The following is a 13373-nucleotide window of genomic DNA, read 5'->3' on the forward strand; positions in this document are numbered from 1 at the left end:
GAGAATGAGCGCACTAATATGCAATAAATTACCCATAATGCTTTACTTATATAATTTAGTCCACTTAGTCCTCATTGATAATTGGCAATGGAGAAAAAAATCTTGAAATTATTTCTTTGATAAATGACTCAGTTTTGGTTACAGATGCTTTTAATTTCAAGTATACAATTTTTCAGTTTTCAATATTATTTTGTTGCTTATACTGTCATTTTTTGTCTTGTAGATCTTCCTGCAAATTTTGACACATGTCACAGGGCCTTGCAAATAATAGCAAGATACGTCCCATCGTAAGTATGCTTTTGTTACTTATTTGAATCATGGTATTTAAGTCTCAAGAAAATTGCAGTCAATTAATGGGAAATTATTAAATATTTATAGAAGCAAAACTCCAATTGTGTGCTGCATGTTTTTTTAATCCTATTACTGTAACAGCACATTCTACAAAAAAAATGGCATTTTAATTCTTTCCTCTCATTATCTCTATTTTTTAAAATTTGCATGTAAATTTTATACCAAGTTATGGATAGTGGTTGGAATTTTGCTTTTATCTTTAACAGATATGATATCCAAAAATTTTCAGTGAGAAATCCCTGTGTGTTCGTGTCATGTCATTTGAATAAAAACTATAATTCTAAGAAAGATTTTAAGGTGTATAGGTTTCTTTTGGAGGGGTAGGCTTAAGTTTCCTCTGTGAGTTTATTTGCTAACTTTAAAAAAGGCCAAGTTGATGATTTATGTGTTTAGTAGGAAATGTTTACATTTTAAACTGATGCTCTTCTTTGATTTTGTAGAAAAAAGAATTCCCCTTTAATTTACTGTAAATATCAAAGTGAAAAGAAGCTTATTTTCCCTTTAGTTACAGATTTTTTTGCTGAAGCTATGCATTAATTTTAAGTTCTAATTGATTGAGGTAGGAGTTACTGTTGTTTGCCTCCTGTATCCATATTTGCTCTTAGAATGGAAATGTTCCCTTCCAAGGAAATTCAGTTAACGTGGGTGAGTTGATTTTTTTTTTCTCCCCACTAGGACACCATGGTTTCTTATGCCAATACTGGTAGAAAAATTTCCATTTGTTCGAAAATCTGAGAGAACATTGGTAAGAAATCTTTTCATGGGGAAAATAATGGAAAAATTGTTTTATTGTAATTTAGTTTTGGATGCTGTTAGGTCTAAGCATTTGATCCAGATTCCTTTCTTAGCAAGTGACCGAGGACCCCTTGTACCTCTTTCTTTGATTCCTACGTGCAAATCAAAGGCAAAGTTTATTTCAAAAATATCTGAATATACTTAATGATTATAAAGATTAAAAATTACTAAAAGGTAATAGTTCATATATTATCAGTTGTAAATATGCCTTATTTGAACATGAAGGCAGAGCTTTCATTAGATAAATTCTGTTTTAAGTTTTACTTATTCCTCTCTGGAGTTTTAGATCATCTACATTGTTTTCAATAAATAATAGTGGTTCCCTTCTAAGAAGATCACTTTTTCCTAAATAAATTATTACAAGTATTATAAGGAATTGATAAATTTTTGTTTGTGATAATCTTCAAGTGGAATGTTATAAACTGTATCACTTATGAATATAGATGCAAAAGTTTTCAACAAAATACAGAAATTGAATCTAGCAACAGATAAAAAGAATTATGCACCATGACCAAGTGAAATGTATCCTAGGAATACAAGGTTGACTTAATACCCTAAAATCAATTACTATAACTTACAGTGTCAATAGAATAAGTGACAAACACTATGTGATCATCCCAATAGGATGCAGGAAAAGCATTTGACAAACATCAAAACCCTTTCTTGACAAAAACAGAAAAGACCTTTTTTCATCTGAGAAAGGGCACCTAAGAAAATCTCAGAGTTGCCCTGGCTGGTCTGGCTCAGTAGATTGAGTGCCAGCCTGTGAACTGAAAGGGTGCTGTTTTGATTCCTGACCAGGGCACATGCCTTGGTTGCAGGTCAGGTCCCCAGTTGGGGATGTGCGAGAGGCAAGCAGTTGATGTAGCTCTCACACATCGATGTTTCTCTCCTTCTTTCTTTCTCCCTTCCCCTTTCTCTAAAAATCTTTTTTTTAAAAAAATTTCACAGCTAACATCTAATATTGAAAGACTGAAAGCTTCCCCGTAAGATCAAGAACAACAAGGATGTCTGCTTCTCAACTTTTGTTCAGTATTGTAGTGAAGGTTCTAGCCCAAGCAGTTAGGCAAGGAAATAAAAAGGCATCCAGACTGGAAAGGAAGAAGTCAAACTATCTCTATTTGTAGATGACATAATCTCACCTGTAGAAAAATGCTAAGGAATTCACAAAAACACCGTTAGAGCTAATAAATTAGTTCAGCATGATCACAGGATATAACACCATCATACAAAACCCAGTTGTACTAGAGAGTTTAATGGGGAAAAGAATAGTCTTTTCAGCAAGTAGTTCTGGGACAAATGGATATCTACATGCAAAGATGAAATAGGATCCTCTTCTCAGACCACATACAAAAATGAACTTAAAAATGGATCAAAGACCTAAATATAAAAGCTAAGAAAACTCTTAGAAGGAAACATAGGTTAAACTTTTTGTGACTTTGGATTAGGCAACAGTTTATGGATATGACACTGAAAAAACAATCAGAGAAAAAGTACGTAAATTGGACTTGATGAAAATTAAAAAGAGTTGTTGTTCAAGGGACACTTTTAATAAAGTGAAAAGACAACCCAAATAATGGGAGTGAATATTTGCAAATCACATATTGGATAAAGGTTGTGTCTAGAATGTGTAAAGAACTCTTAGCTCAATAATAAAAAGGCAAATAACTCAATTTAAAGTGGGCAAAGGATCTGACCAAGTGTTTCTCCAAAAAAGATACACAAATGGCCAGTGAGCATATGAAAAGCTTTTACATCATTAGCCATCAGGGAAGTGCAAGTCAAAATCACAGTAAAATGCCACTTTGCACTTAGTAGGATGGCTATACTCAAAAACGTAGTAAAAAGTGGTGACAAAGATGTGGAGAAATCAGAATCCTTGTACATTGCTGATGAGAATGTAAAATGGGAAATGGTGTAGCTGCTTTGGAAAACAGTCTGGCAGTTCCTAAAAAAAAAAACAAGCCCAAAACAAACAATTGCCACATGACTCAGCATTTCCACAGCTGGGTATACACCCAGGAGAAGTGAAAACATTTGTCTGTACAAAACTTACATGAGTGTTCAGAGCAGCATTATTTATCATAGACAAAATACAGAAACCGCAACATGTTTTTTTTGTTGGTTGATGAATAAACAAAACGTGATATGTCTATACAGTGAAATATTTTTGGCACTAAAAAGGAATGGCTTGCTTGCTACAACATGAATGAACATGCTGAAAAACCAAATAATTTAAATTGCACTTATATGAAATGTCTAGAATTGGTAAATTCACAGAGACAGAAAGTAGACTAATGGTTACTGAAGGCTGGGGAGAGGAACTGTACTAAAAGACAACAGGGTTTATTTTTAGGGTGATGAAATGTTCTAAAATTGGTTATGATGATGGTTGCACAATAGTGAATATACTACAAACCTTTGAACTGTACACTTTAAATGGGTGAATTGTATGAGAAATATATCTCAAGAAATCTGTTTTAATATTTTACTGGGGGTGATTTACAGATTGATGTGCAACAGACTCCCCTGCTATATCCAGACAGAAAGTATATATATATAAACAGTGTAGTTTTTGTGTTACTGGATAGTCTGTGTTTTCTTTTTTTTAAATGTTTTTTTAAAAAGATTTTATTTTCAGAGAGAAGGGGAGGGAGGGATAAAGAGAGGGAGAGAAACATCAATGTGTGGTTGCCTCTCATGCACCCCTCACTGGGGACCTGGTCCACAACCCAGGCAGGTGCCCTGACTGGGGATTGAACCAGCAACCCTTTGCTTAGCAGGCCGGTGCCCAATGCACTGAGCCACAGCCAGGGTATGTGTTTCTATTTAAGAAATTGGAACTAATGATTGTATAATTGATGCTTTTTTTACATAACTGAAACATTATCTGTTGGAATGTTTATCTTTTATGTTTTAGGAATGTTATGTTCATAACCTACTAAGGATTAGTGTGTATTTTCCAACCTTGAGACATGAAATTCTAGAACTTGTCATTGAAAAGTTACTCAAGTTGGATGTAAGTATTTAATAATTTGTTTTTCTCCATGATTTTCCTTTACTAAATGTATTTGTTAGCAGGCAATAGGAAAGAATCCATACTTCCACTTTTGACTTACTTGTTTTGTACATTTCTTGAAAGTCATTGATGTGCTGGGGATTATAGACAGTCCTGTTTCTCATGGGACAAATGGCATTAGACAGTCACACCAATGTAAAAGTATAGTTGTGGTAAATGCTGTGAATGGAACACATGCGTTGTTATGAACTAGGAATCCTGATGTAATCAGGAGTCAGGAAGGCATTTAAAGAGACCTGCAGTAAGGTACAGTGGGAATGAAAGAAAGTGGTGGATTCTCTTGACATTGTGGAAGAAAGGTGAACAGGTCCTCGGGACTGTGTAGGAAATGAAGAGAGAAGACGGGGTAAAGGAAAGGAATCCTTCAAAGGTAGCTTTGGAATCCTTTGGAATCGTGGGGTTGACATTAATAATAGTAAGAAAAGTCAGGAGGAAGTTGGAAGGCAATGAGTTCCATTTTGGATGGATTGAGCTGTGCAGGTGAGAAACTAGATGGTGAACGGGCACTAAGCAGCTGTAGCTGCAGGTAGGGGACTAAGTACAACAAACCTTTAGAATGATGTAATTTAGGACAGGAGAGAGGAAGTATGATAGGAAGTGGGAGGTAAACCGGAAAGCATGGATACATGGGGAAGATCTGAAAGAAGGCAGCGTTTGGTTAGCAGCATGAGGTATTGTTGATATTTTTAAGGAGACTGAGAAAAGCAAAAGTCCTGAGATTTGGTGACTGGGAGGTAGTCTGTTGCTTTGTCAACGTGGAGGGGGATGCTGCATTTTAGAGTGAGTGGTGGTTAGACAGTGCGGTTGTTAGAGATCTTGGTTTGTAGTATAAAGAGCGGATGAGGCAGGTGAGAGGCATAAGCTAGGGTTGGGGAGACTTGAGGTTTGTGGACTGACACTGCAGGGGAGAAGAAGGCTACAATGAGGCAGGGTTAGGAAGAGCTGGAGGTTGGGCAGGCTGACACAGTGCTCACCTGGATTTAACCTCTGCCCAACTGCATACATAATCTTTGTAAAGTTTTTCTCTGGTCAATACTTACGGAATTTTTTAAAAATAATTTTTATTTATTTTTTTAAATTATATTTTATTGATTATGCTATTACAGTAGTTCCAGTAGTTCCCTCTCTGCCCCGTCTACCCAAAGTCCCACAGGCAATCCCCACACCTTTGTTCGTGTCCATGGGTCATGTGTAAGTTCTTTGGCAATTCCCGTTTCTATCCTGTACTTTACATCCCCATGGCTATTCTGTAACTACTTATTTGCACTTCTTAATCCCTTCACCTTCACTCGTTCCCCCATACCCCGCTCCCATCTGGCAAACATCAAGACCCTCTCTGTGTCCATGATTTTTGTCCCAGTTCTTCTGTTTGCTTAGTTTGTTTTTTAGATTGAATTGTTTATACATAAGTATTTTTTTGCCATTTTATTGTTCACAGTTTTGGTCTTTTTTTTTAAAATAAGTTGCTTTAAAATTCCACATAATAAGGGTTTGCTGAGGATGAACTCCATTAGTTTTTTTTCTTGACTGGGAAGCTCTGTATCTACCCTTCAATTGTAAATGATAATTTTGCTGGGTAGAGCAATCTTGGCTGTAGGTCCCTGCTTTTTATGACTTTGCATATTTCTTGACAATCTCTTCTAGCCTGCAGTTTCTTTTGAGAAATCAGCCAACAATCTTATGGGAACTCCCCTTTAGGTAACCTTACTGCTTTTCCCTTGCTGCTTTTAAGATTCTCTCTTTATCTTTATTTAACCTTTAGCATTTTAATTATGATGAGTCTTGTAGTGGGCCTCTTTGCATCCATCTTGTTTGGGACTCTCTGTGCTTCCTGGACTTGCATGTCTACTTCCTTCACCAAATTAGGGAAGTTGTCTTTCATTATTTTCTCAGATAGATTTCCAATTTCTTGTTCTTTCTTTTCTCCTTCTGGCACTCGTGTGGTACAAATGTTGGAACACTTGAGGTTGTCCCAGAGGCTCCTCACACTATCCTTGTTTTCTTTTTTGGATTTTTTTTTCTTCTTTTTGTCTTGATGGGTTGTTTTTTGCTTACTTATGTTCCAAATCATTGATCTGATTCTCAGCTTCATCCACTCTAGTGTTGTTTCCCTATAAATTGTTCATTTCAATTATTGTAACCTTCATTTCTGACTGGATCTTTTTTATGCTGTTGGTGTCCTAAGTTCTTTCAGCATCCTTATAACCAATGTTTTGAACTCTGCATCTGATAGATGGCTTATCTCCATTTTGTTTCGTTCTTTTTCTGGCATTTTGATCTCTTCTTTCATTTGGGTGATGTTTCTTTGTCTCCTCACTTTGGCAGCCTCCCTGCGTTTGTTTCTATATATTAGGTAGAGCTGCTATGACTCCGTGTCTTGGTAGTGTGGCCTAATGTAGTAGATGTTCTGTAGGGTCCAGTGGCAGAGCCTCCCCTATCGCCCACATTGGGTACTTGAGATGCACTCTTCGTGTGGGCTGAGTACTCCCTTCTCTTGTAGTTGAGCCTTGATTGCTATTGACAGGTTAATGGGAGCATTTTACCCAGGCCAGTCAGCTGCAAGGGCTGGCTGTGACCACTGTCCAACAACCTTCACTCACCATGGAGTAACAGCTGTGCAGGGGCAGGATGAAGGTGCCCCAGTGTGGTCTGTATCTGCCCACTGGGTGTACAGGCACTGGGGTTTCCTGGGTGCTGCAGGCCAAGGTCATCCCCCACCTGTGTTCTTCCTGGGGCCACCCCAGATGAGCCAAAAAGCAATCTGAGGTGGCTGCTACTTGTGCTGGGCTTTCAGATTCCCACATGAAGCCAAGCTGTGAATCTAGGCTGGCTGCTGCTAGTGCTGAGCCTGGGGCCTCTTATAAAGAGGTAGGGGAATTGGGGGTATGGGAGAATGAGATTGGCTGTTGCTTGTTTGATAGGATTTAGGAAGTTGTGAAGCTTGAGCCAAGACCAGCCATTCAAATCTTGGGTGGGCCTGTAAGTTCGATGGGATAGAATCTCTGGGGATTTCCAAGGCAGGGTAAACAGTATAAGCCAGGTGATGGAGCCTCAGACATGGCACTTGACTACCAGCTCTGTGGCTGTTAGCGGAGGGTTCAGAAAAGGGACAATGGCCTTTGCCCATCTTTCTGTCTGGGAGAAAGCTGTCCCCCAGCTCCCAAACACTTCAGTTTCTCCCTGTGTGCCACACAGGGAAGGTGCCTTTCAAACAGCTACCCAGGTGCTGGAGCTTAGAGGGAGTGTGTCTGGGTAAGTCTGTGTGTGGGTTCTTTAAGAGGAACTGCTTGGGACTCCAGAAGTTTCTTCCACCAACTCAATCCCTGTTGGTTTTCGCAGCCAGAAGTTATGGGGACTTATCTTCCTGGCACTGGAACCCTGGGCTGGGGGGGTCTCTTGTGGCGCAGGGAGGGACTCCTCACTCCCGAGATATCCCTCCTGAATTTTTATCCACCACACGTGGATTTGGGACCAGCTTGTTCCATGTCTCCACCCCTCATACCAGTCTGGATGGATGTGGTTTATTTATTTATGTAGTTGTCAGACCTCCATTCAACTCGATTTCTGGTGATTCTGAGTGACAGTGGTTCTATATTTTAGTTGTGATTTTGATGTGGTTGTAGGAGGAGGCGAGCTGTGTTTACCTATGTTGCCATTGTGACCAGAACTCCTACTAAGGATCATTTTTTAGTACATTTAGAAAGAAGTTCACAAGTTTAGGTAGTAAAAAAAAGAGGCACATTTTGAATGATATTTTAAACAAGGTATTTGAAGAGTTATATAACAAAATAACTTTGTAATTCAAAGTTGACTTGCATTTCATCCTTTTTCTGCTCAGTGAATTGATAATATGCTTCTTAAACTATGTGTGTGTGAGTATTTGTGTGTAGTAGGAGTTGGAATAAAGGTTGAGTTTGTTGAAGCTATCTAAATTTAGACTATCACACTATAGTTCATCATAACTTTATATAAATAGTAAAATGGGCTTGATTTATAATCTTGTAAATTCCTTCATGACTCAAACCAATTTATAGGTTTGCATCTTAATTATGCAAGGAGTCATGGCACTTAATTTGGACACCTTTAAAGCAAGTATGGCAGATGAATTTTCATTCCTCAAATGATGTATTTTAAATGATTTCTTTCTTTTTTCTTTGTTATAACGTAGGTGAGCGCATCCCGGCAAGATATTGAAGATGCTGAGGAAATTGCAGTTCAAGCTGGTAGTGGCACGGATGCCACAGAAGGACTGTTTAATATGGTCAGCATTTTATTAGGGAAAGCAAGCATATCCAGTTCCTTAGTCCAGAGTGTGGGAAGAGACAACCAGTGGCATCTAATCTTCTTCAAGACTTTTTGGTTTAAAACAGATTTCTTTTTTTTGAAAGTGATTTCTTAAATGAGGTAGTTTGCTTCAGTGTTGCTTACTGCAGCATACTGCTTTATTTCCAAGGTTTGAATTTGGGTTTGGTAAGCTTGCTTCACTTTCATTGTTTTTTCTGTTTATAACCACATTATTATTGGTGAGGGAGTGATAAATAAAAGAGCAAGTCAGTTTAATTTCTATGTTTTATATGTTGTATACCTTAACGCAGCACTTCTCTACCTGGTGCAATGTCTTAAGTTGGATTCACTGGGAGGAGAGCTGAGACGGGGATTCAGGTTACCTTGGACAAGGGTGTGAGGGAGCAGGAAAGGGCAGGGGGAAGGGCCTAAGCAAGAGGTTGGTTTCAGTTGGAAAGCAGCCACAGCCTGATCCCACCTGGAGCTCTGGAACATGATTGCACCACAGAGGTGATCCCATCTTGAGACGAGGGTGATGGTCTCTGATGACCCCTTGTCAGTCCGTCATTAGTTCTGAAGGGGGCGTTGCTGGAAGGAATGCAAGGGCAGTTCTGGTTCCTGTTCTGCTGAAGGTAGTTCTCTGGAAAAGGGGGGCAGCTGTGAGCTATTGGCAGCCAAAGCTCACAGCAGCTGGGGCATGGGCGCCCTGTCCTGGGAAAGGAGAGCTGGCACCAGCAGTGCCCACCGCAGGGGTGCCAGGAGATGGGGAGATCATGGCCGTGCTCTACATGGGTCTTGCAGAAGAGAATCAGAGGCTGGGGCTCTGAACCTGTGCTTCTACTCTGAATTCCACACGTGCGTTTACTTTGAATTCACCCACCTGGTTGAGAGCGCCTGTCTGGAATGGATTTTCTTTGTTTAATCTTTTAAAAGAAATAATCACCTCTGACAGTTTTCCCACTAACCTACTTTTCCTGAATTTTTTTTTAATCTTTATTATGTTTTTCTCAATTACCATTTAGTCCTCTTATACCCCCTCTCCCCAGCACCTGAAATGTTTAATGTCAATGTTTACATTATCTTCAAAGGATGAAGACGAAGTTACTGAACAGGAAACAAAGGCTGATCCTGAAAGGCTCAATCAGATGGTACATCCTGTCGCTGAACGCCTGGACGTCCTGCTCTCTTTACTTCTGTCCTACATTAAGGATGTCTGCTATGTGGACGGTAATGACCTGTGATAGTCACAGTAACTACTGTTTATTGAACTCTGGCTGTGTACCTGGCTCTGTGCTGGGTGTTTCTCATACATTATCTAGTACTGAAAGAAATCCTATATAAGTCACTGTTTTGAGTATGAGGAAATGAAGGTTTAGAGAGATTAAGTTACTTGCCAGTATAACATAGCTTGAAAATGGTGTCAGTGGGATTCAGGCCCAGTTAGATATTTTCAAAGCCCTTGATCTTTTCATTGACCACTGTGTTAAAAGATTATATGGCACTTGGTCAGTTTTAGGTGAAGATCAGGTTAAACTGAAGTTGAAGACATTTACAAATGGTGTAGTAGACGTTGATATGTGGTGCTTGGTATTATTTACTGAGTTTAGAGGGTCTTGGTACTGTGATTGTGCCAGGTGTTGGTATTGAAGTGGACAGATTGATATGCTTCTTGCCCTCATGGAACTTTTAGTTTCATGGAACTTTTAGTTTAGAGGCTTTGCCATGAAAACACAGAATTTTTCTATTCACATTGCTTAGATTTAAGAATGAAACTCAGCCACGTAGAATAAAACTTGAGTCTGAGAGTTGACTATGTTACTATTTTAACTTTTTTTGCTGTTATAAAAAATAATACATGTCGAATACAGAAAATTTGGAAACTATAGGAAATGATTAAAAGGCTTTTTAAATAGCCACATTCTTCCTATTTAGGAAACGATTATAAACGTTTTGATGGGTTTTTTTTGTTGTTAGCATATGTATATGTATGAGTATTTTTCAGTGGATTTGGGGGTCACACTATATGTAGTGTTTTATAATCTGCCTTTTTCACCTATTGTGAACCTTTTCTTATATCATTTGCTGTTCTTTTTAAAATAGTTGCTATTGATCATATGGATTTAACTGGTCTCTTTTACTGCTGCCCCTTTTTGTGATGATAAGTAATAGTGTAATGAACATTCTTGTACATTATCTTCCATTATTTGGTTTAATAAGTTGCTGGCAGTGGCATTACCAGATCAAAGGACTTCTGTCACATGAATTACGAATTGTCCTTTAGAAGGGTTCACATTTATGGCATCAGAGCACTGTGTGTGAGGTAAGGCTCTGCTTGCTTGCCAGAGCCAGATTATTATACTTGAAAAGGAAAATTTGTACAGTAAAAAAATGGCATTTTGTTTTAATTATAGCATAGTGGATGACGATGTATTAATGGCACTGTTTTCTTTTTAAAATTGGTAAATGAAACGTAGCTTGAAAATAATGTATTTATAAAACTGAAATGCCATATTTTCTCTGTAGGTAAGATTGATATCAACAAAACAAAGGATTTATATCGAGATCTCATAATCATCTTTGACAAACTCCTGTTACCCACCCATGCCTCCTGCCATGTACAGTTTCTCATGTTTTACCTCTGTAGCTTTAAGTTGGTGAGTATGTCATGAGTATTATCATAGCTTATTTTATTCTTGCCCACAATTTTTATTCTTGCCCACAATTTTCCCTTAATAGCTGGGGGATGGAGAGTAGGGAAGGGAGATCACGAAGTGAGTATTTCTTTTTCTTGAGTTCATTTTACTAGTACTACTAATAAAGTATCTGCCTTAAATGTTTGGAAGAGCAGAGGGCATTGCTGCCTTTCTTCTCAGCCAGGTGTTCTGAAAATGTTATCCTGCATTTGGTCCACTAGGTGGTGTGCTTTCGTTTAATTCAAGCCTTCGTTAAAATCTTATGGGATATTTCATTTTATTTATTTTTTTAGTTTATTGGTTTTTTTTGAAAGATTTTATTTATATTTTAGAGAGAGGGATAGGGAGAGAGAAAGAAAGGGAGAGGAAAATTGACATGTGGGAGAAACACTGATTGGTTGCCTTCTGCACGTTCCCAACCGGGACTGAGCCTGCAACCAGGCATGTGCTCTTACCGGGAATTGGGAATCGAGCTGACGATCACTCAGCTTGAAGGGCAGTGTTCAACCCGTTGAGCCACACCAGCCAGGGATTATTTTCTTGATTTTAGAGAGCGGGGAGGCGGAAAGAGAGAGTAACATCAATTTGTTGCTCAACTTATGCTTTCATTGGTTGATTCTTGTACATGCCCTGACCAGGGATCGAACCTGCAACCTTGGTGTATCAAGACAATGCTCTAACCAACTGAGCTACCAGGCCAGAGCTCATATGGGTTATTTAACTTTATTTTTTATATTCTCAGTTGAATCTTCCTAGTCGAAACTTAACTTTTTAATCCACATTTTTAAACCTGTAGGCTTTGGCTTTCTATCTTAAGGAAAAAATAACTGGAAGATTCTTCTCCTTTGCACTTATTTTGTAGCTTTCTAGAACCATTAGGAGGGTATTGGTCATGGGTAAGAAGGTTAAAATCAATCTGCGTCAAAGTATGTGTTAATAGTTTTTGAAAAGAGCTTTTAGAAGTTGGAGGTTACAGCCTTTGTTAAAAAGAAGCATAGTTAGTTAAGTGACTACATGTACTGGTAAGGTTCATTCGCTGTGTGCAAAGACTGGAAGGTTACTTTGCACCCTGAAAGGTCCAGCAGAAGTGATTCCCATGTGAGTGTGGAGAATTTTCACTGATTTCCACTTCTTGCTATATGTCAGAACCACTTGGAAAGTTTTTAAAATAGGCAATTGCAAACTCCTGTCACAAACCTACTAAATCCCTAAGGTTGATTTTGGTGCTAAGCTTGTTTTGGGATCCATTGGATTATTTAACAGTGGGGGGAGCCTTTTTAAAACATTTTGTTAGAATTTATATTTTGAAATAAAAATTCATAATAACAAAAATTTACAAAATCATCATGTTACATGCTTCATTTACTTAGAAAAAGTTAGCTGTCATTCATAAATGTGAGTTCCTTTCTCTGAGTAAAAGAAAGCTGACATGAAATGCCCAGAATGAAAACCAGGACACATGGTGCTGTGGATGGCTCTTCACCTCTCTGAGTGAGGGAAGAGGCTTGGAGCCCGGCCTCCTGGGCCGGAGGCTGTGCTGCTGCTTCTCCTCGCTGGCCTTCAGTTTCCCTGGGCACCAGAGTGGGGAAGACAGGATAATTTTTAAAGTCCTGGGTGTTACTGTCCTTTCATTTCAGAAAACAGTATGCAATTTTAACAATATCATTTTCCTCTGATCATAAACTTCAGCAGAAAATAATATGCTCCATAATTTTACTGTAGAGGGTACTATGGATATTGTAGTGACTCTCACCATCTGTGGAAATTTTCCATTTCATAAGTTTCTGGCTTGGTTCACTTTCTTGGAGATTTCTGCCTTGTGGACATTGTCCACACACATCAGTATGAAGGAAGAAATTAGCAGTTTTTTTCCTGAAGCCATAGTCTGTGGTCCCGCCTTCATCACCTAGGCTGTGCTGTGTCTCTGCTCAGGCCCAAACCATCTTTTATTTACAAAGTGCCCAGCTGATTGATTTATGATTTCTTTCTCACATTTCACTGTTTATCATGTAAGTTGTATTTTAGCATGTTCTGATACAGTTTCTTCAATTCATGATACTATCAGTTTAATCAACTGAGATTTTTACTTAGCAGCTCTTCAGACTGCACAGGGACACACACACAGGACACATGTGCTGGTGGATGAGCTGCCTTGGAGCAGTTTATAATAC

General features: G+C 38.6%; 1 protein-coding gene across 1 annotated transcript in view; it reads left to right on the top strand.

Annotated features, from left to right (window-relative positions):
* Positions 1 to 13373, top strand: part of RRN3 (RRN3 homolog, RNA polymerase I transcription factor) — a 39575-nt gene that overhangs the window by 13870 nt on the left and 12332 nt on the right. The window contains exons 7-12 of the mRNA XM_054589608.1: positions 224 to 287; positions 1027 to 1096; positions 4067 to 4165; positions 8394 to 8486; positions 9598 to 9736; positions 11033 to 11163. Coding sequence (XP_054445583.1) covers positions 224 to 287; positions 1027 to 1096; positions 4067 to 4165; positions 8394 to 8486; positions 9598 to 9736; positions 11033 to 11163 — 596 coding nt within the window. The remainder of the gene's footprint in view (positions 1 to 223; positions 288 to 1026; positions 1097 to 4066; positions 4166 to 8393; positions 8487 to 9597; positions 9737 to 11032; positions 11164 to 13373) is intronic.

Source organism: Pteronotus mesoamericanus, unplaced genomic scaffold (assembly GCF_021234165.1).
Source record: "Pteronotus mesoamericanus isolate MK-2021 breed Mesoamerican mustached bat unplaced genomic scaffold, CSHL_Meso_final scaffold_167, whole genome shotgun sequence".
NCBI classification, from domain to species: Eukaryota; Metazoa; Chordata; class Mammalia; order Chiroptera; family Mormoopidae; genus Pteronotus; species Pteronotus mesoamericanus.